Here is a 27,758-nt window from a genome sequence, read left to right as displayed (position 1 = left end):
TCTTCTCTGAGACATGAGCAGAAGAGTAATGTTTAGTGTTTGTTGTTAATCTCACCCTGTACAGAACTCCAGAGCCAGGATCCGCAGAGTGTTCAAAGCTGGGGATTCGGACTTTTGGCCGCAGCCTGTGCAGAGACAGATAGGCTGCCTGTTTTATATGTAAAGCTGCCAGCCAGAAAGCACAGGCCCACAGGGTACTCTGTGCAATTCCTTTGTTGCAGCCAAACTGTGGCAGGGTCCCACTGTCTAAGCTGCTTTTTATTCTGGTTGCACAGGAGATTGGAAAGACACTGAAGATGGAAGGTGGGTAAAGTTGGATGTTTTTATGAATCTCTGTTCATGCGCTTTTTTTTTTTTTTAACAAGACTGTTGGGGTCAAACCTGATGGCAGCGTCCCTGTTTTAAAAAAGACTCAAGACAATAAAATCTCCCTGTTTATTCAAATTTTCATTTCCCCCTCCCATTTTTCTTGGTATAATTCTTGTTTGGTGTGTCCACTGTGGTAAATAGTTTGAGATAACACAGCCCACCACGTCAGTGCCAGGATATTCTGCTCTGCCAATCACTGATTTGGTCCAATGGGGCACTTTGATGTACGTTAGAACTCGGTGAGTCGACTATTAATTCAACATCACAGTCAAAGCCAATCACAGCTTCTGAGTTCCTCATCCGCTATCAGCACAGCCGCGGTGAATGGCCTCATTTTCGCCTCTTGGGCATGTTATCATTGCAAATGAGTTGGTTATCAACAAGACAGCCTAGACTATGGGGCTTAAACAAATAAACAGTCCAAGGGTGGATCAGAGGAGCTCCACTGTGTGCTGTTCCACAGTACGCTAAGTCATTTTATTTAAAGATATGCTTGGCTGTTTTGTAAAAACACATTTGGGTTACAGAATGTGTGCTGTAGAGATAGATTTTGCTCTTATTAAAGGCTAAAAATAGGCTGCTTTGACAGCTGTGCCAAGTGCATGGGCTGCATTTCAAAATGTGAAGAAACACTGATAAACTGTGATGTAATGATGAAAGTATATACAGTTTAGTCACTCAGCTTTTTGCAGTTGAACTGCACAGAGTTCCTGAACTAATGCAGAGAAAACAGCAAAAAAAAAAGGAAAGGTGCTGGCTGGGCTATCTTGTTGTGTTCATTCTCACAGTAATTTCCTGTAACACAGGGCATGGCTTAGTTCTCCCGGCAAACAGTTTGCCTTTGAAGAATAAGTTTGAAAATATACATTTTAATAAGGTGCACTGAGCAGGGCCAGTGAGACACAGGGAAAAGATAAAAGGAGATTGCATATCTGAAATAAGCTGATGATGGAAGGGATGGGGAAAATAAATGAGAGAGAGAATAATGGGGCTAAGGAGGGAACTGTAACAGCAAGGTGTTTTTTCTTAATTGAAGTGGCAGGGGGATGTGAAATGGAATGGGACGCTCTGGGCACAATCAGTTGTGAACATGGTTGCGAATGTAATGTAACACTTTGGCGCCATTTTTATATGCTACACAAAACAATGCAATATTGCAGACAGCTTCTCTGGCTGCCTGTTATTTCTCCACATAATGAAGTCGCCGCTGCCATCAAGTCTTCTCTTTGAAGCAATCAGACAGCTGCTTGAGTCATTTCGCACTGTTTGTTTGAAGAAGGGAAAGAAAATCGACAAGTTTACACAGTAATGCAGAAGTCAGACTGTCCACACAATTTGTGTGTTGGGTTTATTTTTGTTTTTGCTTTATTATCGCCATGGCCATGGGCATCATTCCTCTGTCATCCTTTCCGTCTTTCTCTTATGTCTGACTCGTCTCGTTATTTATACCTCCTTTTTTTTCTGTGTTCTATTTTTAGGTAGAGTGTCTTTAATTATGCATGTTTTCATAATGCTTTTAGTATCAGCATTATTTAAGATGATATGCATATCTACAGTACGACCCTACTTTCTTTTGTTACTGGGCTTACGTTGAATGTGAAGCTCAGTGTGAGGACAGTTTAAAGTGTGAAGTGTGCGATGGGATCAGGAACAGGAGTGCAGACACGACAGCATACATGCACAAACACGGGCCTGTGCCTCTTGTGTCTGTTGTGCATCGCTGTCGTAAATATTTGGAATACCTTTTTCCTCTTTGTATTCAAACAATGAATCATTAAAGTTATTTAAAACTATTCAGCTTTCTTTGTTCCGTGATTGCACTTTTGATGACATGAAAAACAAAGGAATATACTGAGGTGTTGACAGACCGTAAACGTTCATGTCAAAATTTGTGCAAATTATGGGGTTATCACTGTGCGCTGGTCGGCAGCTGAGAAGTCAGCGTGACTCCTCGCGTTTCCTCACAAACCTGAGGTGTGGAAAGTCATGCTGATTTGTCACTCACTGATTTCTAATGAGACAGACTTTTAAATACCAAATTATATGACCTGACAACTCTTTCTCCTTTCCTACCACACTCCTGCTGCGCTCTCGATGCCTTCAATTTACAGACCTTTTGCACCTTCTTTCATTGATTTATGTTTTAGCATCATAGCATCTCTTCCATTCTCCCTGTTTTTCATCTCATTATTTATCCCTTTTCTTCTTGTCTTGTTCCTCTCTATTCATGCATTCTCATTTCCCTTTCTCAGCTCCTCTCTGTCCATCTCCACCCCTCGTCACACAGATGCTTCATTGTTTTAATATATGACCTAATTTCTCTGCTAATTGAGGTCCTTGTAGCTTCCACTCAGTTTGGTGGTGGGGAGCTACAGTGTGCCTGGTTGTGAAGATCATGGTCAGTGAGTGCCAGATATCTTCCCTTTCTTCTCAGCGTGGTTCATAAGCAAAGGTACATTGGTCGTACTCCATGCCCAAGACATCAGCAATTTCTGAATCACATAGAAGGCACACAGGTTCTCCTGAGTCTACAGAGCATGTCGGTAAAAATATTTTTTGGTTACATGATGTTCCTCTTTGAGTACATGCAGCATAACAGCTCACCAATATCACTGTTCTGTTGTCTATTCTGGGGCTTACAGTGTTTCATCAGCTCATTTCTCTTTTAGAAATGGGTCAATGTTCTGATTCTTATCTCCGGCCAAAGGAATGACAGTGTTTAATTGTCTTAAACACATTAATCCTCACTAATATGCGTCCCAGTTACGAACATTTTTTTCAATGACAAGTTCATCGTCGGTGAGATTTAAGAAAGCAGTTACTTTCACCCTATCATCCTCCTCATACTTTTCACAAGATGTCTTCACCTCTTCATTTCTCTCTTTCTTTCTTCTTTTTTGCTGAACAAGCTGTTTTTCTTTCTTTCCGACTGCTTGTCAAATGAAAATGCAAAAATGGCAGCTGCTGCATCTCTTTCCCTGTTTCCCTGTTGCACTTGAGCTTGTAGCGGCAAGTGGCTTTATAGTGTTCAGTTAGTTTTCACAAAGTGCAACAGATATTAATGAATGCCTGAATTATTAAGAAAAACTGAATGGAGTTTATAATTTGCTTCTAGAGGTTTTGGGGCTGAAAGCAGCTGCTAACTGTATCCTGCTTACGCCTCGGGCCTCCTATGCAGATAATCTCAGCGAAAAAATCTTGCCATAATAAGTAGTCGGCATTTATTCAAGGAGGAATTCCTGAACTTTTGACAGCCGAAGATCTATTTTAACAAACTAAACATTTTGCACCTTTAACCTTTTATTGCAATAAACACATTTAAAGTATAATTTTGGATTCCATATAATAAATGTTGAGCAGTTTGTTGAATCTGAGTCAGTAAAGCCATTTAACACATTTCTGAATGTTTTAAAATGGCACTGAAACATCCGCGCTAGTTTTCTAAAGAGCAGATGCTAGTTTAGAAAATCAGGCTACCTTTCACCAGCTCTGCAGGAAAGCTTCAAGAGTCCAGGCAATCACTGAACTTTTAGTTATGTTTATAGCAGCTACTATGATTCCTTTAAAAACCTTCATTCATATCACATTTTATCAGCATTGCAGGAAAGACCAGTAATCATTCATTTTTCCTTCTCTGTTACACTCAGGTGACACACTAGGCAGGAACTCATGCCGGGGCTTCTGCAGCCTCCTGCTGTACGCCATGGCAAGCTTGGTGCACTTTGTCCTCAAGCCCACGAATCTTGAGTGTAATGGATATTTTGATCTGTGACAGTGACTGTGCATATTCGAGGGCCAGCAGTGCCGAGTCCCATCGAATAAAGTTGAATATTTCCCTACCAGAGCTCATGGGGAAGCTCTTTGGCATCTCATTAATAACTGAATTTAAGGAAGGCATTTGCAGAGTAATGTGAACTCTGAGCCTTACAAAAATTATTTATAGTGGGAGTAGACCTGTCACTGTCTGTACACTGATGGTCAATCTAATCTCTGCAAACAGACATCTGCATATGAATATGCAGACGTCTGTGGGCGAGGGAAAAGAGTTTTGGTACTGAAAACCTTATGGTTTACAATTGTAGTCCAGCTTCTATTTATCAGTTAAGTCAGAGCAGGACCTGGTTGTATGCTTAAAGTATGTGTGGGGCCCATACTAATGACTGAAGACGACAAAAGACCACCAAAGTAAAACAGGATGTAACAATTACAGACTCACATGCAAACTTCATATAGAGACTAAAGATAGATGCAGAGACAAGACTGAGGGAACAAATGGGATTACAAAAGGGGACTAACAAACCTATAATCAACAAAAGCTCAGGAAGGGACTCAAGCACAAAAATAACAAACACTCATGAGCACCAGGGAACATAGGATCAAACCACAAACAGAAGACTAAAGTTGAACAGAAATCCTTTCTCAGAACCAAAAACAAAACTCAGAGCTCTGTGTCCAAGACCCAGGGATCATGACAGTGTAAGATGTTACACTGGAAGCTACCTGACTGTGGTGACTATATTGGGAACAAGTTGGTTTAATAAGCTTTGTTAGAGGAGTCATTTTCCAAATACCCAGGTATTGTTTCATCAGGACACTAATTATTGCTTTCTCACTCATAACTCTCACTCTGATGCTAAAATACCACCTAAATGTTGTTGGGGAGGCAAGGTAGAGCCAAATAAATCCTGATGATGTTGGGAGCATGATAAAAAGCAAATATGTATGTGACCCAGCTGAAGCTCACTGAAATATCATCAAATCCAGGTCAATCAGGCCAGTGCAGCCACCCTTTCCTCTGATCTGATATTCTGCAGTTGTATACAGAATTGACCTTGGTGATAATTAGCTGCCGGAGGCACAGAACAGCAGGTAACCCTAAGGTCAGCCTAGGGATGGACAAAAGAAAAGAAAACATGCCCATGGCTACCACAGCTTTCATGCTAGTTATAGTCCTATGTATGTTTGTATTTATTATTTTAGCTGTTTAGTACATTTCCATCTCTCAGTAACATCAGTATATTAGTAACTAGTCTAGTTTTTCAAACACTGGATCTACAACCACAAATCTTAGAGGTTATTGGGGTTCCAGGAACTATTTAAAAACACAATAATGTGAGGTCAGCTGGGGACTAAAGCGGCAGGGGCAAAACCATGCATTTATGCACTAAATCTTTCATATATCCAACCAAAAAAAAAACCAAACAAAAAGCAAAACAAAAAAAACAAAACATACCAAAAATAACACTGGAGATGTAACACTGTTATTTTTCTTTGCTGTAATGTCAGGTCCAGATCTGCTACCAGCACGGCACACTCTACTCTCCAAAATCAGGTGTGATTACAACCCAGAGAACAGAGGAAGTTGGAGCTCAGAGGCAAAACGAGGGATTTCATGGCTGGAAGAGAAGACTGAATCATTAGACCATATGTCAGATCTTATGTTTTTTTTTTTTGTTTGTTTTTTCTGTCGGATGTAACCCATTATCCCTTTACTGTCTACAAATAAATGATCACATTTATTTTTTTATGTTCTCTAATAATTTCATTTTTTTTCTCACTACATTATTAACTTCATCCCCCGGCAACTGCATCCTCTTTATTGCTTTCAAGGTTGACTGTACTGTGTAAACGAATCCCTTGCTAATCCAGACTTTAGCGCCCTACCTCATTGCCCCAACCATCCAGAAAAACGGGTTTGCCTCTAGCTGATACGCATGGAATTATGTGGAAGCATGCTTTTCTCCTACCCAGCTACTAGAACAGATTATTATTTTTTTTAATTTAATAAATATTATCAGTGGAACAATGTCACTTTGCTCCTAACTAGCTGTATCTTCTGTGTCATGGCTCGAAGCTGTTGCAAGTGATATGAGTGATTTTATGCTAGATTATTTCTTCAACTTAAGTTGACAAAATCTATTGGACTCAACGGTGTAAATAATTGCAAGTTATTGAATAAGATGAGGAGGGAAAGAAAACAAAGCCAAAAAGACCAGAAAAACAAAACATCTACTCAGTGCTTACACACCCCTGATACTTATTCCTCTCTTGATCTGAACTGCACAGATATTTTTTTCTTTAGTATATTTTATTTTGGTTTCTACTTAGCTATTCCCTCCACCTGCTACAGCTTCTGTTATTCAGATCACATAGTACTTTCAAGTGAAATGGTTGTACTTAGCTCAGGAATATTACGATACACAATAACACTTTGCACTCAAGAACTCTCTGGGGAGACATTAGCCTTGCGGATAAAAACTCCCATTCACAAAGAAAAAATCACTCCAACTACCACAGCTGATATTTTCTCCTCATTGTTCAGGTTTCTTGTGACTGTTTCAGATGTGATATGTAATCAATTCACCTCATGAAAGATGATGAATTCTTTTATATATGTTTTTATATATTTTTTTCGTATCAATCTTTTCTGTGTGCTGTAGGGCTGCCACAGTGTTAACATTCTTTTTGATAGAAATAGGAGCAAAATGATGAGAAATGGGAGTTCAATTTCACGCTAAAATATCCTCGCTTTTAGTTTCTAGTATGGATTAAACACTAAAACAAGTTGATTCTGCATTTCTAATAACACAGTTGTGTTGTTTGTTGGGCTCGATTACATTTTAAATATTTCAAACTCCAGATTCTAATGTAGACTTGTTGTTACATTGTATTCATTTGATGCATTGTTATTCAGTTCTTAATTGTGCCTGTTCATAACAAAATTTATGTACCATTACCATTATTTACATATAGAAATGTGGAGCTTTATGTGTAAGAACTGCAGAGATTTTGTCTAGTTAGAAAATGTGCTGATTAGTCTTCTGCTTACATGATACTAATATGAAAATCTTACTTTTGGGGCTATTGGTAGGATAAAAAACAACTGAAGTTTTTCATATTTGAAAGGTACTCTAGTGACATTTCAGGGTCACTTCCACAGGTTTTGGATAGCTCACTCAGCGTTATACTCTTACTCAGCTGTTTGTCAGACACTTGAGCATTTGTAGAAAATTCAGGAATCACATTACAGTTACAATTATGCCATTACTTGCATTACAAAGGTTCTTGTTGTCTGCAGGATGGGCAGATAGAAAGAAAAAAAAAAACACTTGCTACAATCAGCTAACTTCAGTTCATGCGCAGGGAGTAGGAAAATGGTGGAGTTGTCTGCAACTGGTGAGGAGTGAAGATAAGGTCTGTTTTGTAGCATTAAAGGACAAAAACTTGATGGTAAATTGCCAGAAACGAGCGCTGCACTCAAAGAGACACTTTGCAAGCATCTGCACAGACTACATGCCGAGAAAAAGCTAGCAACTTTTATGTTGTTAATTATCTGGCAAGGCATCTCAGGCCGTCTTAACACAAAAGTAATCTAATGAGTTGTGTAATGAATTACAGTACTCTCTCCAGAGAGTAATTAAGTAAGATAATGCATTGCTTTTGTTGAGCAACATCTCCAACAGTGACAATAAAGCCCTGACCTCTTAGGGAAAAGCAACAAACATAACTATTAAGTAACTGGCAGATAATAAAAAAAAAAAAAAAATGCTGTTGACTGAATGTGACTTCTCTCCGTGATACCAAAAGTGGTCAATCAGGTCTCCACCAACTACAGTATGATTGTTTTGTGGAGTTGACCCTGACCTGCTGTTTCTCACTGGTGTTTGACCCATATTTGTCAAAGGTGAATCTTTTGTAGGCAAGCAATCATCTTTAAGCGGCCCCTCTGGAGGGGGTAGAAGTAGGCTGTTCAGTCAGTAGATCCCCCAGAATCCTTCCTTCTATGTGAAATGCGATCCATTACACAGGGTCCGTTGCCTGGGGACTCATCCTCTTTCACAGCCCATATGCCCACACACTGCCACTCCAGACTTATCTGGTTCTTCCCTCCTTCCAAGAGGCCGGACACCCCCATTTCCTACTGTCTTTTTATATACACACTTTTTTCTGTTCTCCCTCTTTCATCCGCACTTTAGCAGTCATTCCTGCTTCAGTGAACTGGGCATACAGCGCATGACTTGATCTGACATGAAAGCTAAAGGCTATAGCTATTATAGCCTTGTATTAGAGCCTGTGAGTGGGGAAGAGAGGGAGCACAAGAGGGGCAAGTCCCAAGTATGGCGTAATTCAGCAACAACAAAAACGGCACCCTCTGTAGCCTTTCCTCAGATTTTGTGTGTGTGTGTGTGTTTCCAGACAGAGAGGGAGAAAGAGAGAGAAAGTGAGAGAGACTAGTCGCTTCATTCAAATAGAAGTGGGCGTGCTCTTGTGCTCTGCATCGTTTGATGATCTCCCCGGTTCCCCCAGAACCTCCACTCTGTGTTCTCGCTGGGTGAGGTCTGACAGTCTAAGAGGACCAAGAGGACTTTCCGTACCGGTGGACACAAGCTCCACTTTCCGTCGCTCAGCATAGCGGTGTGCACCGCGCCGGTCAGCGGGGCCACACCGCAGCACTTTGGATAACTCACACAGCTGAGGATTCTGCCGCTTGCCAAGGCGCATCGCTCATCCCGCGTCCCACGCCAGCTGCACAGCTGGACATATTACCATGAATAATTTAGTCAGTCAGCATAGGTGACTTTTGATCTTCCCAATTTTTTTTTCTTTTAAAATTTGGATTCTCTGGAGGGGAAATCTCTACGGTGGCAGCATAAGCTCAAAACTCGCTCTGTGCGCGTAGGGGCGTTATTTTTGCCCAAGATGCAGGTGGATCGGAGCTGTGTGGTTTTCAGTGCTGGGTGTACGTGGCTGCTCTTACTTTTATCAACTCTAAGCATCAGGGTCACTTTGGTGGGAGGAACCCACCAAAGCATCCCTCCGTCTGTGTAAGTAGATGTCCTTTTACGCAAAAGTGCTCCGTTTCAAAGTGGTTTCAAAGCAAGACTTCAAACAAAAAGAGAGGAAAAAATAAAACGGCCGTACGACTCTCTTATGACCTTATGGGCTGTATTTCCTCATCGTTTCTATGTTATTATATTTAAAGAATATTTTAATCTACTTTATACATTCAAAACAAAACATTTTCTTCAAGTTAATGTTCATTTTTATTTATTAACTCGTTTTTTTCATTTCTGTCTTGCCTGCGTGCATGGTGCCTATGTTTTGATATCTGCAGGGTGAAGCTGTGGGCATCAGCGTTTGGTGGAGAGATGAAGTCCATCTCAGCAAAGTACTCTGGCTCGCAGCTGCTGCAGAAGGTGAGCTATTGTCGGAATTCAACTCTTCAGGTGTCAAATTAGAAGTACACTCTGGAACCCTTGAAACAGTTTAGTTTTTAACAGTATTCAGATTCCCAGCTGGCTGAGCTTAGGCAGGGTTTCTTTTTTCTTCTGTGAACACCAATATAAAGAGAGGAAAGTGGAAGTTTTTTTTAGGCCCTTTTAACAACCTGGAAATATGTTTCTTTTTTTCTTTTTTCTTTTAATGATGCACTGTTGGGGGGGGGGGGGGGTGCAGTGGTGAGAAAATAATACACAAACTTTTCTTTTTTTGCAAAGCTGAATTTGTGTGATACTGTGGCGAACTGTTTATTTAAAAGCTTAAAAATACCTTCTATTTGAATTGTTGTGTGTGTATGAAACATAACGCTTGTGGGAGAAAAATGAGTGGGTCGGGTAATTTTTGAGTTGAGAGTAATGTCACTTTTCTGCTTTTAAATGGCAGGATCTGTGCTTTTTAGCCACTTGAGAATCAGTAATGCACGTCGGCTATATAAGCACGGATTTAAAAGCATATTCGGAACAAGCGCCATTTAAATAGGTGTCATTTTTCAAGCACTGTGGCAGATGTGTTCATGCATGCACACACAAAACTTTACTGTCAGAAAAGAGCATTTAAAAAACTTGCTAGGCAACTGAATATTTCTCACATATGTATCACCCCCGCCCCCCCCCCCCCCCCCTACCTCTTTTATGCCTCTTTGCCATCTCTTTTCATTTCTCTTCCACTCTGCTTTGTGGCATTAATGCAATATTTGAGTATGATGGAATGCAAATTTCCCTAATGGAGGGCTACTTGATGAAGCCTGAGTTAAAACTGGCTAATGGATAATTAGTGGATAAAAGGGCAAGATGAAACTAACCTCTCAGTGGGCAGACAGACAAACTGTTATACATGTGGCCACTGCCTCAGGGGTCTGGTGGATGCAGAGAACCACTCTCTTGTAAGGTGTCACACAGGTCAAGTTGGAGATATGAAGTGAAGCATGAACGGAAGTGGTTTCTGTCATTTACGTGTGCAGAGTCCCACACACATGTACATGGCCACACATATTCGTATGCACAGTCGCGTAGACGTATACGTGGGCCTACAGCATGGATTTCATCAGCTGCTGATAAGGCAGCTGAGTGCTGTTATCTTTTTGACAGGATAAAAACTGTTCCCCCTTTTCATCTTTTTTTTTTTTATGCCTACAAAAAAGAAGATAACCCTCCTACAGAGTAACGACCTCTTTATGAAATGCAAATTGAGGCCTCGGGGTTAATTGAGCAAAGAAAAGACCGAAGACCACTTTGTCAGAAAAGTGCATTTACCACACTAAACTGTTATGATGCAATAATGTGTCCACTTGTTCAATCCCACAGGATGTGCAGGATGTATAAATGCATGCACACATACCTGCTTGTATAAATGCTTGTAAATTTTGCCAACATGTCACATCATCCCGTCTACTGTGCTTTGTTGTGTGTCCTGTCTAGTCCAGTACTTTTTGTCCAGGAATGCTGAGAAGGGAGCACATATGCCTTGAGGGCACATATGCTTTTAAATAGGCAGAAAGAATGAGGGATATACACTGTTGTACATGGAGAGGAGGAAGGCACTGAAGAGACCTGTGTGTGTGTGTGTGTGTGTGTGTGTGTGTGTGTGTGTGTGTGTGTGTGTGTGTGTGTGTGTGTGTGTGTGTGTGTGTGTGTGTGTGTGTGTGTGTGTGTGTGTTCCCCTAGGCAAAGGACAGATGGACTCAGCCTCTCTTCAGTTATCTTTCTGACCCTAGCGTAACTAAACTCCCTTGGAAATGACAATACCGCTGCATGAGTCGCACACACGCTGCTTTCTTGGTTTAGCACCATCTTTGTCATCGTCACCAATAAGAAGAAAGAGAGTTTAGTGGAAAATTATTGCATTTTAAAGTTCCCTAATAACTTTTTGCACAAAATATAATCTGCACAGTAGACAAATCTTAATTACGCTTGTACAGAAGTACCATAAAGAGGAAACTGTGCTCGGCAGCATTTACATTTTGTATTTTAACAGTTTTTAAAGTGTTGCACCTATTGTGCTTCATGCCGCTTCTTTGTGTTTCAAATTAAAATGTCGCTAATTGAATTTGATACTTCCTTTGTGTTGACTCTGCTTTAATTTGATGCTTGATTTGACTTCCTATTTAATCATCCTTAATAAGAGATATCCTACAGAAGTGAAGAATTGTTGTTAATCATAATTAATAGCACAAAGCCTAGCAACAATTAACTTAATTCCTACTTAATTAACTGAGTTACAGCCCTAATTCAAATACACTAGTATCCTAAATTACTATTTTTGCAAATAATTCATTTAGCTCTTTTCAGTAATTTCAGTGAGACTGAAAACAGCTTTCTAGAATAATTTCTAAATAGGTTTATGACTTAAAATAGGTAGCATTTTAGCATAATTCCAAAAGGACTTGTGTTTCATCAGTTAAAATCTAGCTATTTGAGAATACTAACATTAGTTCAAATATACCAGTTTGTTGGGAAAAAAATTAATCCATTCAGAACACATTTATCCTTTGACCTTCTTCTCCCATCCTGATCTGTCATCCCTTCCTACACCATCGTTCCCTTCCTATATCCATCGGAAACGGCTCTTGTTTCAAGGTTAAACCAATCAGGACATGTGTGTGTGTGTGTGTGTGTGTGCGTGTGCACGCGCTTGTTTGTCTCTGAAGAAGAAGAAGAAGAAGAAGAAGAAAAAATATGATCAATAATGCCTTCAGACTGTTACAAATCCCGTATTAGCAGCTCATTGACTCTTGCACATGAGCATTACATGTTCAGTGCCGTATAGATTAACCGTATTCATACCCACACTCACACTCACACTCAGACACACACACACACACACACACACACACACACACACACACACACACACACACACACACACACACACACATACAGGGAACGAGACTTCTGTTTGAGGCACATTAAGCATCTCCCACTGATAGTTAGAATTAGCTCTGTGTGTTTTACCCTCTTCACTGCTATTTTGTTGGAATCTTTAATTTCATGTATCATTGAGCAACCTGTCTATATGAGCCAGCCCGGCTGCGATGGCTGCGTCTGCGTGTTGTTGGCTGGACTAGTTTTCACTTCGCTGATGTTATGGCTTTCTGGAATCAGAGAAGTGGGATATTATGCTACGCTGAAATAACGTCAAGCCTTTTGGTAATGGAAGATGCAAGAAAAATGATCAGGCAGCAGGATTGCCACAGTGGCTGTCTGAAGTTTCCTAATGCACTTCTGCGATCCTATTTTTAAAAGTATAAGCTGTATCTGAGAGCGAGGACTAGGCAGCAGGGTATGTGCTTGCACCATGTGCGGTTAAGTTCACGTACCTAAAGTACGTTAAGCGTGCTCAGACACACATGCACACACCATCTCTCACACAGAGATGCATATGCAGAGCAAAAGAGCAGAGGATGATGTGAAGGTGTAATGACGTGTGACAGGACTACGCTGGAACCGATTTGCTTGGGTGGGGAAGAAGAGTGTGTGTGTGTGTGTGTATGCTGTGTCTGGGTGCATGTGTAGTTTTTTTATACAACTATGCCATATAATTTACTTTTACTACAGAAGGGCTTAATGCTGCACGACACTGACATGTTGGCTGACAAGAATCCTCAAGAATGAATTAAATAAGACTGAGCTAAGTGGTTCCTCAAAAAGAAAACAGTTGTTAAGTCATTCAGTCAGGCAAGTGAAGAGTCTAAAGCCTCACAGAGAGATATGCTGTGCATCTCTTTAGAATTGAGAAAACAAGTTAAAGAGGAGGACAAAAGCAGGGACCTACATTTGTTTTGCTGGGATGTTTTTTAATTTTGAAAAACCGATGTCATTGTTAATGGATGAATGGACTTTTACAATCTTGAATACTATTATTCAAGAATGTACACATATATACAGTGTACATAGTGACTGTGTTCATGTTGTAGTTTCCTGAATCTCCATCTCTGCGGTACACGCTGTGCAAAGTTTTTCTTAATTCTCCTTCTTTTCTCTCTTTTCAGATGTTGTGCATAATATGTGAAGTATTATCAATGGAAACACTTGGAAATTAAAACTTTCCAGTTTGACGTTTTTAGAATAATAGAAATAGTACTAAATCCTATCAGAACATGCAAAATATTACAAAATATTACTTGTATTACAAGTTAGTGCTAAGCTAAATCTAATAAACTAATTATTAAAATCAGTTATGACCTATGAGTTATGTCATTTAGTGCTATGTTTGGATCTACTGAAGGACATTTTATAACTTGTAGAAATATTAAATTAGGTTGCACAGACAGCAGATTCATGTTTGTTTGTTTTGGAAATCTGATTTTATTTCAAATTGGTATCTTAATCACACTAATCAGATGCACAGCATGACTAATGAGTAACTGGATACTTTAGAAATGAAAAAAAATATATATATATATGTGTGTGTGTGTGTGTGTGTGTGTGTGTGTGTGTGTGTGTGTTTAGTAATTACTTATGTGGAGGACAGCAGTGACAGTGGCTGACTATGACTTCATGAACAGTTCTATCTTTTCTGCTCAGGGTTATTAAACAGCACTTGAAATGTAAATTTAACTTAGCATTTTGTATTTATTCTGGAGAAGTTTAAGTGTCTGTTATGGCCATTTCTATGTTTATAAAGAAAACATTATTTTTTGTTAACAGTGGGCTATTTGTTAAAGTGACAGGGATATTCCTGATATACACCTACCAGTTGATATCATATAGAAATGGGTGTACCAATATTCATTGTGCTCTTTTTATGGCTCTAAGGGAGAGTTTTAATGTTTTAATTCTGAAAATGCATCCAAATTCACATGGAATGACAAAAAAGTTTCTATAAATGTGACTATTTTATTTAATAAGTTGAACAAAACTGAAATTAAGGGCTATGGTAATTATCGCCCAGAATTAAATTTGTAGATAAGGCTTTAAAACAGCATTTAGATATATGAATATTACCAGCTCATTTTTTTAAACTTTTAAAAAATGTCCTAAGGGGATTGGGTTAACTAAAGTATTTATAAAATTGCAGTTTACATAAGCTTGCCCTTGATTGTCCAAAATGAAAGAAAAATATTTTGCTATTACTAATTTTAGAGTAGTTTTATTTATATCTCTTTTTGCCCTCTATTTGACTTTCTGTATGTGTGTGTGTGTGTGTGAGTGTGTGTGTAGATGTGTGTGTGTGTGTGTGTGTGCGTGTGCATGCGTGGGTGAAGTATGCATCACGGTGCCAGTCTGCTGCCAAGGGTGGGTGATGACTGAGGCGTTCCAGTGTAACACTGTGTCAGTGAGGGGGAGACGGCTGCAGATTAGATTTAGCTTTGGGAAAATTGAATAGCTGTCAGGTTTGGTTCAGCATGGCTGGCAATGAGGTGAGAGAAGGGAGTGTGTAAGGGTGTGTACTGATGACTGTCCCGCTTTCCCTTACCTCCCCTAACCCTCCCATCTCTTTTCCCGCTTCCCTCTCCCGCCCTCACTTGTTCTCATTGACCAAAGCATGATCTTGCTAAATTTGACTCTATCGCTGCTCCTAGATAGGGAGAGGTGAGAAGGGGATGCATGTGCATGTTTATGTACAGGTCTGACTACCCCTGTGAGAACCAATTTGAGTTTTAGATCATCACGGTGAAGACATTTCAGAAAAAGTGAGGACCGTTTTCCCAGTTTTCACTTTTTCACACCCTTCAAACAGCTTTTTGAAGGATAAGACTCGGTGTTATGGTTAAGGCTAGAAATGGCTCAGGGCACAAACAGTATCAGAGATGGATGTAGCTACATCATCCACTGGTTTGTCCTGTTATGAAGCCTCAATATGAGTGTTTTTGCCATCACCATCTTGGTCTCATGTTGGCTATAATTGATATGTCATTAGCCAATGAGAAACCCTAGATAATCTCATTAAAATGGCCAAATTTTACAATATGGACTTAATCCTTTGTTGACTGTAACCTGAAATGAGTGACTTATCCCATAAACTGAAAGCGTTTACAGAGGTCAGAGCAGGAGGCTGCTGTCCCATAGACGTCTATAGCATCAGAAGTCATTTTGCAACCACAGGTATTGCCTACTATTGGACATTGTTGATCGCTGAGGTTAGGTTAAAGGACTAGTCACTGCATTATGTCTGTGAATGTTCTCACAAAGATAGCCATGTGAATATGTGTATGTGTGTGTGTGTGTGTCTGTGTGTGCGTGTGTGTGTGTGTGTAAGCAAGAAAGAGAACAAGCAGGGTAAAGAAAGAGGAATGTCGTGTCACAGAGTTAATTACAGCGTTAGCAGACAGGAGTGAAGCCTGTGCTGCTATCCTTTCATGTCCTAGCTGGCCCGCTTTAGCCAACACAGCCACTCACTCATACTGTAATTAGTGCTTTGTTGGTGAGAAAAGCTTGAGAAAAGCCACTATGAATCAAACACCCTTTCTTTGCTGTTGAGAGCTCAGGAGCAAGAAGTGAGGTCCCTTTGCTACCGGATTAAAGAACTTAAATTCTTAAAGAGCTAAACTGCTGACACTGTATTTGTGAGCTTAGAAAAAAGTGCCTTTTGATGACTTGTTGTGTGGTTTACATCACTGATTTATCCCCAAATTCTCTCTAAGTTCATTTGACAGCATTAAAAACAAAACAAAAAAACTGTTGATTTAGCCGTTAATTTGCGTTTGTAAAGTTAATTTTTGTTTCCAGTTCCTGAAGTTTCTGCAGAAGATACACAAACAAACATACACACATCTAGTGTTTGCTTGGTGCTGCTGGGATGATGAATGTGAACTTTGAAGATAAATATCCACTGTCACCTGTCATCGGCAGCTCAGCTCTGCCTCTGCCACTGCCTCCGTTGCCCTGCAGATAAAGAGGATCTCACTGTGACTGCACAGGACATTAATGAACACACACTTATGTAAGCAGGCACACACACATACATGCAGATTTTTTGTAATTATGACAAATTGTTCCCCTGGTGTGCTCCAGACTTGACTGTATACAGAGTGTAAAGATTAGTCAACTTGGTAAAGGGGCGGGACTAGTACTATTAAGCACATTAACGCGGGCAGCACTGTGTGAAGGACTGTCTGTGATTTGCAGCTGTCGACATCAATCATATAGCCCGTTGTTTCAGTCCACCCTGTGTGCTGTAGGTAAAGATCGCTCCTATAAAGAAATACTGTGAATAGAAGAAAGAACAGCAGTGCCATTACAGCTGTACCATCAATCACAAATGCCTCCATGTATGTATCTACAGTATATGTTATAAACCTCTGCATGCTCAGATAATTCTAGTTTACCCATTTTCTTTCTTTCTTTCTTTCTTTCTTTCTTTCTTTCTTTCTTTCTTTCTTGCATCTCTACTGTATCTCACTTTTGTCTCTTCATTTCCATCAACCTTTCTGTCAACTCTTCCTTTTGTCAATATTTTCACCCATGTGTTCATGCATTTCTTTGCATGTCCCTCAGTTAATCTCCTCTCCTTCTCCCCTCTTGCATTTTCTCTCAAAGTCTCTTGACTCCCTCCATCCCTCTGCTTAAATAATGGATAGGATGCAGCTACAGCACTACAGAATACATGGAAGTCGATCTTGGGACACCACAGTCTTTGGAGCAAGTGTTAAGCCCACACCCGCAAAAATGGTTCTGCTGGCTAAAGCATAATGCCCTGCACTTGCTGCTCTCGCTGACGGTATTTGTCCCAAGTCACCTCTTTTGCTTCTACTTCAGCTGTGCCAACTTACACACACCCACATAAACACATTTAGTTTTACTGTACTTTATGGAGTCCTTCAATATGCCCTATTTGTACAACACTTATATACAGTGAGAGCGCTGCCAACTCCGGCTCAGCGGGTCAGCAGTGGCCTCTCCTCATGATGACCTTCACCTGCTCTTGCAAGCAACAAACACACACATATGCACACAGTGCAGGGTGGAGGAATACAGTTATATCTGAATAGCAATGTGGAAACACACATCAGCTCTTCATTAACAAATCTTTTTCGAAATGCATACTAAAACATTTAGCTATATACCTGTGTATATTTGTTATAGCTTCCTTCTGCATCCGTGCTACAGTGTGAAAGAGATGCAGAATAGTGTAATGCGCTGTAATAGTGACACATGCATTAAATGACTACAGTAAATTAGCAGTGCCCGATGTGCTGATGGCATTGAGGCAATGCTGAGCAGTGGGCAAGCAACAAACGATTACTCACATAGGACACTGAGGATCAGTATCAATCAATGTTGACCTGTATTGATTACATGGTGTTTGCCATGTAACAAAGACAGAAGGCATCAGAATATTATACAGCAAACCTAAGTATCTCTAACTGCAACACCACGTTCATAATGATTAGAATCGACATTTTTACATTCCATTATCATCGGATGTGAGAGTTTATGATGAAATTAAGAGCAAGGGGGGATGAGACAACTAATAGCATCATTTTTGAAAAAAAAAAAAATAGATCAACTGTTACACAGTGGATAAGAGAAATGTCAAAACCTTTACTAGACACAATAATATATATATATATGTCGAAAAAAGCAACAAAAGCAAAAAAAGGTTTGGGTAACCACTTTGGATCTAACAGAATAAATGTGTACTGGAATGAATGCAGTGTGTCTTATACCTTTTGAATTGATAAAAATGAGGCCACATCAGAGTCCAAAGTCATCATCAAGTTTGCTGACGACACTGCTGTTGTGGGACTAATCTCCCACAACGAGGAGACAGCCTACAGGAGAGAGGTCTCCCGCCTGGAGAACTGGTGCCAGGAGAACCACCTCCTGCTCAACGTCAGCAAAACGAAGGAACTGATCGTGGACTTCAGCAGGAAGCAGCAGAGGGACTACCATCCACTTGTCATCAGTGGTGCTGAGGTGGAAAGAGTGGACACTTTCAAATACCTGGGAGTGACCATCTCACAGGACCTGTCCTGGACTCATCACATAAACATCACTGTGAAGAAGGCCAGACAGCGTCTCTACCTCCTCAGGCGGCTGAGAGACTTCAAGCTCCCACTCAAGGTGCTCAGGAACTTTTACACCTGCACCATCGAGAGCATCATGCGTGGGAGCATCACCACCTGGATGGGAAACTGCACCAAGCAGGACTTCATGGCCCTAAAAAGGGTGGTTCGTTCAGCTGAACGGACCATCAGAACCACCCTCCCCAACCTATAATCTATAATTCCACGTAAAAGTGTGTATAGTGTATAGTATATAGTGTATAGTGTGAATTACTTTTTTATTTTTATTCTTCTTATTTATATGTGTGTGTATATATGGTTGCAGGTACAAAATACATTTCACTGTGCATTGTACTGTGTATAACTGTGCATGTGACAAATAAACACTATCTTAATCTTAAATCTTAATCTTAATCTTAAATGTTTTTTATGTGAATTTGTTTGCTGTACTTGAAATTTTATTTGAGGGCTATGGATTACTACATATAAATAAGAGAGGAAGTGTGTTGTTCATTTACCTTTTTTTTTAAAAAAAAAAATCTCTGTTCTTGTCTGTTTGTTTACCAATGAGATTTTCTCTGAAAAAGTACAACACTGTTAGATGTGCGTGGAGGAAGTGGTCGTTTTGTGTACCTTATCAGTAGCTTTAGAATAGTAGTCATATGAATCTGGATTAAATATTAAATAATCTAATTATTTAATATTTAATCCCCCAGAAATGAGCATATGCAGTCACAACCATTATGGTGTTTCAGCTTAATCTCTAATTTTTACAGTCAAGAGTAGTTGTACTCTATTAGACCTTTCAAGTATTAAGTCTAAGTACTCTATATAAGGTCCCCAAAATTCCCTGAACCAAAAACAAGAATAATTACTATTGTACTGCAGTATTTCCACCAACAATCTTTTTGTTGTGTCATGTTTGAGCAGATACATTGAATACCCTGCTTTGAATAAAAGTAGTTGATGCTTGTGCCACCACCCAGAGGAGAAATATTTAAAAAAAAAAAAAGCCCTTTCAGATATGACATTTTTTTCATGTAGTATTCTTGAATAATTTTGAAAGCTTGAATGTTTTGTTTTTGGGGTTTTATTTTCAGCTAAGAAAAATAATAAGAACTGAAAACCAGGTGCAGAATATGTTTTAAAATACTGTTTGCAGCATGCCACTTTCTGTTACATGGTGCTAAACGGTGTGGCGATACTGACTTCATGCATGTCTACACTGCTGCGTTTCATCAGACATTCACAATGCATGCGCCATATCAGTGCTCGTAAAAGCACTTTACTCCACGATGTGCATAGATCTCATCCCAGTGTGCTCCTGGGAGATGATATGGAACAAGATCTCCATCACACAAACACGAGGAGATCGTGTTAGCTTGACAGCGATGTTTGCTGTTGCAATGGCAATCTGTTGAATTTTCAAACCCCCGCGCTTGCGTCTTTTAAAGGCTTGCAAAAGAGTTCTTACTGGATGCCCTACAAAGGACTTTGTACTTGTACTGTAAATATGTAGTGATTTGTAGACTGTTTAACCCAGTCATTTGAGAACAGTAAAACATCATTAGTTTATGTTCAACACTTACTTCAAATTGTTCATTATGTTTATATCTTCAGCTCGACTTCATGGTGATAAATGTTCTGCAGTTCTCAGCAGTATTCTCGCCAGCTGTATGTGGTACATTTATTTCCCTTATTTCTTTGTGAGGGCTTCAAAGCAAGCTCAAATGAAACTGCAGTCCAGAAAGTGTAATAAAGCTCCACTTGCAAGGATGAATGTTGCCTTTATATATCCACCACAATGTTTTGCTCTCTCATTCCACTTTCACGCTAGCTGCTACTGAAATCAATCTGAGACTGTGAAAATACATAGAGTGGAATTGGGAAGCAGCAGGCCACATTGGATGTGTTGCTAAGCATGAAAAAATATTTTCCAGGACTCTTTTGAAACCAACTCAATTCAAGCATGTACAGATAGGCGGTGCACTATTAATCAGTTGTGTGTGATCAGATTAGACCTGCTCCTGGTGCCATTGTGCTTTTGGTGAACCGCAGTAAGCCTATAAAAAAAGAGAGCGAAGATTATACTCCCCTTACTTATTAAGTTTAAGGGCAAGTCTGCATTTTCTTCAAAAAATGTATTATTTGGGGGTAGATATGTTTTCACGCTGGTTTAGATTAGCCAGGAGCTTCTGTATATGTGCGTTTGCAGGAGGGGGGTACACCATGATGGCGAGCCATGTGAGGACAGTGAAAGATGTCGGTCATTAGAGAGAGCTCGGATTTGGCACCCACTACGCGGGGCAATGGTGCATACCTAACAGACGCAGTGCACCCTGGGACAAACGCCTGAGCATCTCTACCAGCTACGCCATAAGGCCCTGTGTGTGTTTGTGTTAGTGTACAGCTGTTCTTCTCAATAGCCTCCAGGCAGATTTTTAAACACTGTGTGACTGCAGCACACGCAGTCAGGAGCTGCCGCTGGATCGCTTGTGCTGAAGTGGCTTCATTTATGCAAAAATAATACAAGTTTGCTGTGATAGACTTGTGAAAAAAAAAAAAAAAGTGATTATATCCTGCAAGTATTCATTTTTACAGCAAAGAGAAAAGCCCCTTTCCTGGATTCTGGCAAAGCGAATGTGCAGTCAAGTCTAGAAGTATTTGCATATTGGCTTAGTTTTCATAATTTTGTCTGTCTTCTGCCGCAATTATTTGAACATGTGATTGTAGCACAGACATTTATGATGTATTCAAGAGGTTTTCAAAACATTTAAACAAAATGATCAGTTTAGAAATTCCCTGGACTTTTTTTTTTTTACGTATTACATTTTGACATATATTACATTCTGGGAAAGAGCAACACCCCTGAAACAATGAACATATTGTAGATCAATTAATTATTTCCTTCATCCTCAATTTTAGTTGTAAATAAAGCATCTCCATAAGCAGTTCTGATTTTAATTGTTTTGATGATAATGCATTTATAGCTGTTGTAAGTGCTGCGTAAAATGATACAGTAGTAAAGACAGACTTATGAGATCAGTATTTAGCTGTTATTGGTTTAGACATAACAGAGCATTTATCTGTCAAAAGCTAACACTGCTCCAGCCCAACACAAAACAGACTTCAGTTACAGTTTATTAGTTACTGTGCTGTGGTGTGCTCCTGTATATTTATGACCTCTTTAAAGGCCTCAGATATGAAGATGTTTAAAAAATAGGCCTGGAAGCCAGATGCTAGTCATATTCCACATTTGGTTTGCCACTTGTACATTTTCCACCTCTTACTGGATGTTGGGCCATGTGGAAAAAGTCGAGGGCCACAGTGAAACTGTTTCCAGCTTGCTGCCTATCTATTTCCTTTTAGGCCCTGCTCTCTTCTCATTATATGATTGAGTGGTCTGTCAAGGCTGTGTGTGCATGCATGTGTTTTCACATTCCTCCCCATTCGTTCAAAGTGCATCGATCGAATTTTGAGACATGTCCATGTAATGATTAATTCTCCGTTCGCCCACACTGATAGATTGGGTTACGGTGATTGGGGCAGCAGAGAAGGTGCGGTAGCTGGGCGAGAGGAGTTTGTGATCCCTGCCTTTTTAAAAGATCTTCAAAGATCTCTTGTACTAATGTGCGTTTGATTAGAATTTACAGTTTATTTACATTTTCTGTGTGTGTGTGTGTTTTACAATCTGAGGGGAGTGTCTCTGTGCCACCAGATACAGGACTCAGACCAACATGCTTTTGAGGCAAAGAGGACAAGCGTGAAATTAATTGTTCCACTTCATCTCCGGCCAGCGCTCTTCTTTTGAGGGAACAATTTGTCGGCTGGCATACAAGGGAGAGTATAAGGGGAGGAGGGCATAGCAATAGTTTGGTGTTTCCTGAGAGATCCTGTGATCCAGCAGTGATTTCCTGCTGTGGATTTCAGCGGACGCCTCTGTCCCCTACTTAAGTATACAGAGTGTTTCACAGGGAGCAGAATGCACCATCAGTCAAGCCGCAATTGTTTCAAGCAGTTTCTCAACCTCTCTCTGTTCTTCTCTCATTTCTTCAGACAGACACACTCAATAGTGGTTCAGTGACATGATGGCAGAAAGCAGAATTAACCGCAACTATGTGACAGCCTGAGGTCCTACCACTTCTCGTTTTCTCTCCTCACCTCATCTCTACTTGTCTTTTCACCCCCTGTCTCCTCCTCCTCCCTGAGCCATGTTCTCTGTAATTACAAACATGACTTTGGGGAATCAGTCGTCCTTTATGTTAAATGATGACACTGCAAGATGTCTGTTCTTGTGAAAATATTTTAGAAGAATACATGCTCATTAAAGAACACATACAAACACTTGACAGCATAAACACACACAACTGAACTCCATACAGCAGGAAATCACTCCCCAAGCGTGTTTTTCTGTCCTAGGATTCAATTTAATAATTTACCAAGGTCTACATCTGACAGATTTGTAAACCAGAAATGTACATAAAGCAATGCAAATGTTCCCTATTGGAGTTAATATTTTTCTTTTTGGAATGACATTGTAAAATTGATAAATTCAGTCATACTCCATGACACCAGAAACTAAAATATTTCTCAAGCATGAAATACATCAGGTATTCATTATGCAGGCAGAGTGGCAACTACTCTTTTACACAATATTATGTACTACAGTATATTGTTAACCATGCAACAATGTACCAACAAACATTATAAACATAAGCAAAAAAGGGTCCAACCTAGTGTTTGCGGACGTCAGCAGTGCGTGTTTTGAAATACTTCAGAAAAAGCATTTTCTGAAGTATGAATGGAAAAGTGCTTGTTAGAGCTCAAGGATACGCACAGTGAATTTTGGTGAGTAGTTGTGAATTTTAACAGAATTTGTTTACAAGAAAACTCCAAAGGGCTCCAGAGATTACGCTGCATTTCGCTGTACTAGCTGGTCTGGGTGGCACTAACTAGTACAGTTAACTACAAGATCATGGGAGTTTGTCTTTTACATATTCAATTTAACATTATTATTACATTATAGTTATAAAATTAGACCGCATAATCTGAACGGAAGGTGTTATTTGTTGATTTTGACATTTATTGGTGTATATTAATGTTGTGCCCAAGTCTTTAAGGAAGACGGAATGAAAGAAACACTGACAAGACTAAAATGATGGTAATGGTGCCTTGATCGTCCCGTCCTTTTTCTTGCTTTCACTTCCTTTTTCAAGCATCTCTACAGTTTTGATTTGTTTATGTTTTTTTTTTTCTCAATCCAACTTATTGCTTTATGGACTTTTTCTTGGTTTACTGCATCAGTGAGACTACTAGGTGGACTCACTGGTCTCTTTGTCCTTCACACACACACACACACACACACACACACACACACACACACACACACACACACACACACACACACACACACACACACACACATTTATAGGCTTCTGTGAGTCTCTTTTGTTCATCAAACCAGACTCATCCACTTGTAGTGAGACAAGCATATAGCAAAACTCACAAGGCTGCTTTTTGTGAATAAAAATCAAATAATGCAGCCTTTTATAAACTTATAAAAGCTGGGAGATACAGCTTATATCTTATTTTTTAGCTTCATTAAAAGAAAATAACTATCTTGGTTACTTTTATGGCACTTATTTATATTTAGGTAACGCACATCTTCATGTTAAGATACAATCAATAATCAATAAATGCAAATCATGTGTACTCAAAAGACTTCAACACATTAAGAAATCAATTAGGAAATTTGTGCTCATACACTTGTGTCTGTGCACAGATTTTTGAGTGTGAACATTTGCTTTCGTGCGAGTCTGTGTGTGTATGTGTGTCTGAGGGGGGCATTCAAACAGCTGTGAGATTACGAGCGAGTTGGCCAAGTTAAAGTGGGCTCTGGTGACGCGTAAAATGAGCTGGGATTTGGGGGATTGGGGTTCAGTCTTACTGTGAAATGAAGTTTTCTCCCTCATTAATCACTTTATTATCGAACCACAATGAAATGGCATTCATAGATACAAACACGTGCAGTATTATACCTTTCAAAACCTGCAGTCTATAATGACCTCCAGATGGACATAAAGAAAATCAGTGCTTGCACGCAACCTGCAGATGCATTTTTGGTGTGACAGCTGCCCTATTTTACACATATCTTTTGAACTGATTGTAAGTTTATTATATTATTTATCAAGTTCTCTTTGTATGTAGTTGTTTGTGTCTTCATGCAGGGTTGCTCATCTGTTTTTTGTGTGCTAAAGTGCAGCCTTGATATAGGAGTTCTAGCCCGTGTTGTCCTACAGTGATTGCACATTGTGTAGAAGAGAGATTAGCAGCATCAGCTCATTCACGTGATGTGGCACAGCAAAGGGGTGAGCGAGGAGAAAAACAGAGGAACTGACTTACAGTAGAATGTATATGTCACTGCTGCTTGTCGCTGTCCTCTATCCAGTTGAAACTGTCAGCTGACAAATGAGGTAGTCAAATATGTGACACACTGGGAGAGAATTAAACTTGTGGCTGGGTGGTGGTTTGGTTCATGGACTATTTTAGCTTAGAGAAGCACAGTTTAGTACTAAACCTTCAAGTACTTCATTTGAACTCCTGTCTGTTGAAGAGAGAAAAGCAAAGCTAGTTGCAAAGAACAACAAGGTGTAACTTTATGCTGAGATAGAATCAGTGTGGGTCAATAAGAATGATTGAAATAATAGAGGAATACAGTAGTTGTATGGAAAAATGGAACAGCTTCTGTAATGACTGTGAAAAGTTTGACATGCAACCCAGCCATTTTTACAGGTTAGCAGTGATCTCCTTGGTGAAATGAGCATTACATACAACTGGGATTGTAAGTAACCCCATTAACTATATTCACAAATTTGATACATGGTTCTTCCCAGAAGCCTTGAGAAAATAGAAAGCTTTGTGCTCAAAGCAAGTCACACCATAATATGCAGTTCTCAGTAGTTGATGAGCATCTAGCCAAGCGGACATGACCAGGTCCCTCAGCATTAACTTGTGTTAAGACATAATGTGTTTTCAGATAACTTATTTTTACTCCAGTAATTCCAGAGGACATAGCAGCAACCTTGTAGCTCAAAGGGCTTCTTTTTCTGTCTTGGTTGAGAACGCTTACGCTGAGCAGATACTGACTCCTCAGTTGTGTTTTCATTCACCAAACTGCTATCCTGCTCTTGCCACTGAAGCCCACTGTAGCTGATTTATTTCACTTCTCCTGGGAAGCGGTGTTTCTGGATATATGTCAGTTGGCTTCCTGCAATGATGATCTGATGTGAAGAGAATAGCTTCAGGCTAATTGGGCCTAGTCTGCTCACTGAACATAGCGCTGCAGACTGCTCGTGGTAAGCTGAACCCTGTTAGATTTTCACTGACCACACAAATATGATCATGAATGCATAAACACTTTGGTTCAGGCCATGGGCCCTCTGTGTCTATGCCCTATGCCTTGGTGAAGTGTTATTTCTGGCCAGTTTCACTGTCATGGGTTTAGTGGAGCTGTAGATTAAAATGTATTATTTTTAACAGAAAAGACTTGTCTTACATAGGATGTCTTACATAGGAAGGAGGTGCAGAAAGAAAGGAAAAGCAGGAGCTACTCACTGGACAGGGAGAAGAAGAAGCTGTGGGAGAGGCAGTAAAGGAAAAGGGAGGAAATTGGCAAAGAAACTTGTCAAGCCAGTTCAGGTGTGAGCTGCCACTGACCTGTCAGCTTTAACAGCCCACCAGAGTCTGCCAGGAATCAGGATTGGCTTAAAACCTTGAATCTCTGTCCCTCTGCCATACTGCAGTTGTCAGTCAGCCAGTGGGATTATTGTACTGATTTTCATACGGTTTTGGTCGCTGTGATTTAGATTCTGAGTCATCAGCCAGTCACTTTGATTGGATACAGACTATGTTATTTGAGGCTGCAATTAATTAGCTGTGCTGTTCAGGTAGGGACTAAGGTTTATGTGAAGAAATGTAAATTGTGATTGTTGTAATTGTTATGTAGGACAGTCCCGAAGAAAAAAAATGTCTAAAACAGACATAAAAATAATGTAATTAGGCACACCTTCATTCCTTTGTAGGATTTCATTCTTGCTTTATTTATGCCCTTTTTGCTTTCTTGCAATGTTTCTGTGGCAATCAAACGGAAGCTATTTTGGATGGCTCCGCTAGGACATTTGAGGAGAATTTTGAAATTCTAAACTTTCTGGCTGTAGCGTACAAATTAATTTGGCAGTGAAGGCACCCTTTCAGCAGCATTTCAAAGACATGCAGACTATTCAGCCTGACTGTGAGCAGAGTGTTGATGCTATGAAATGGAGATTAAGATGAAACGCTGACTGTTTCCCTTTATGAGCCTGATACATCCCTGGATTCTTACTATCAGTAGGCTTTCATTGTCTTAAAATCTCTCTCCCTGCTTAGTAGTGAGTGGAACCTTTTCTTTGGAATAGGCGTGTCACCTGCCACCTTCTGTTATATTCTAAGTTGGACACTGATCTCCCGTAAAAGTACCTTAATGAATTTGACCCTCTTCTACCTAGGTTCTTATTTTTATTCTTTTGACTATCACTCCTACCATTCACTATCATGTGGTTGTTCCAACATCATGCAATATTATACAATCAAACTTGTTCTTTGCACTCCTTGTATCTTGCTTGTAATGATGAATGTAGGCACTGGTTTTATGCTTAATCTATAACCTTGTTATAGACTTATGTTATTGTTATTGTAACCTGGTGTTCTCTATTTGTGTACACTTGCACCTCTACAGATGGATATAGGATTTCACCCGCCCCTGAATTTCCACTTAAGTATTACTTTTCTGTGCTCTTTCTGCTCATCTATCATCCTATTCCTATATTTTCTACTTTCAACATTTAATATTTTGCCGCCTTCACTTCATTTCTAATCCTACTTGTATGTGCATTCTTAAATCTCTCTACACTGCATACACTGCATCTTATGTCCTTATAACTCTCCATCTCACTTGTTATTTCTCTCAATCTGATCTGCCCTCTTGATCCAAAGCCACCTTGTGGCTTTCTCCATAGCTTCAGTAGCACGCCTGGCCTTTCTCTTTCCCTCACCAGTAATGCCCAGTATTGTTAAAGCTTTGCAAAATGAATGCCCTGCAGTGCTCTGCAGGCCACCATCACAGGCT

At 39.8% G+C, this 27,758-nt stretch overlaps 1 protein-coding gene across 1 annotated transcript in view; it reads left to right on the top strand.

The window, feature by feature from the left end:
- The first annotated feature begins 8,776 nt into the window (after positions 1-8,776).
- Positions 8,777-27,758, top strand: part of LOC115782776 (voltage-dependent calcium channel subunit alpha-2/delta-3-like) — a 126,612-nt gene continuing 107,630 nt past the window's right edge. Inside the window, exons 1-2 of the mRNA XM_030733189.1 lie at positions 8,777-9,194; positions 9,485-9,566. Of these exons, the coding sequence (XP_030589049.1) occupies positions 9,070-9,194; positions 9,485-9,566 (207 nt within the window). The 5' untranslated portion in view covers positions 8,777-9,069. The remainder of the gene's footprint in view (positions 9,195-9,484; positions 9,567-27,758) is intronic.

The sequence above is a fragment of the Archocentrus centrarchus genome, chromosome 7 (genome assembly GCF_007364275.1).
Source record: "Archocentrus centrarchus isolate MPI-CPG fArcCen1 chromosome 7, fArcCen1, whole genome shotgun sequence".
Classification (NCBI taxonomy): Eukaryota; Metazoa; Chordata; class Actinopteri; order Cichliformes; family Cichlidae; genus Archocentrus; species Archocentrus centrarchus.
Note: the sequence above shows the minus strand (reverse complement) of the source record. Positions and strands in the feature narration are given on the sequence as shown.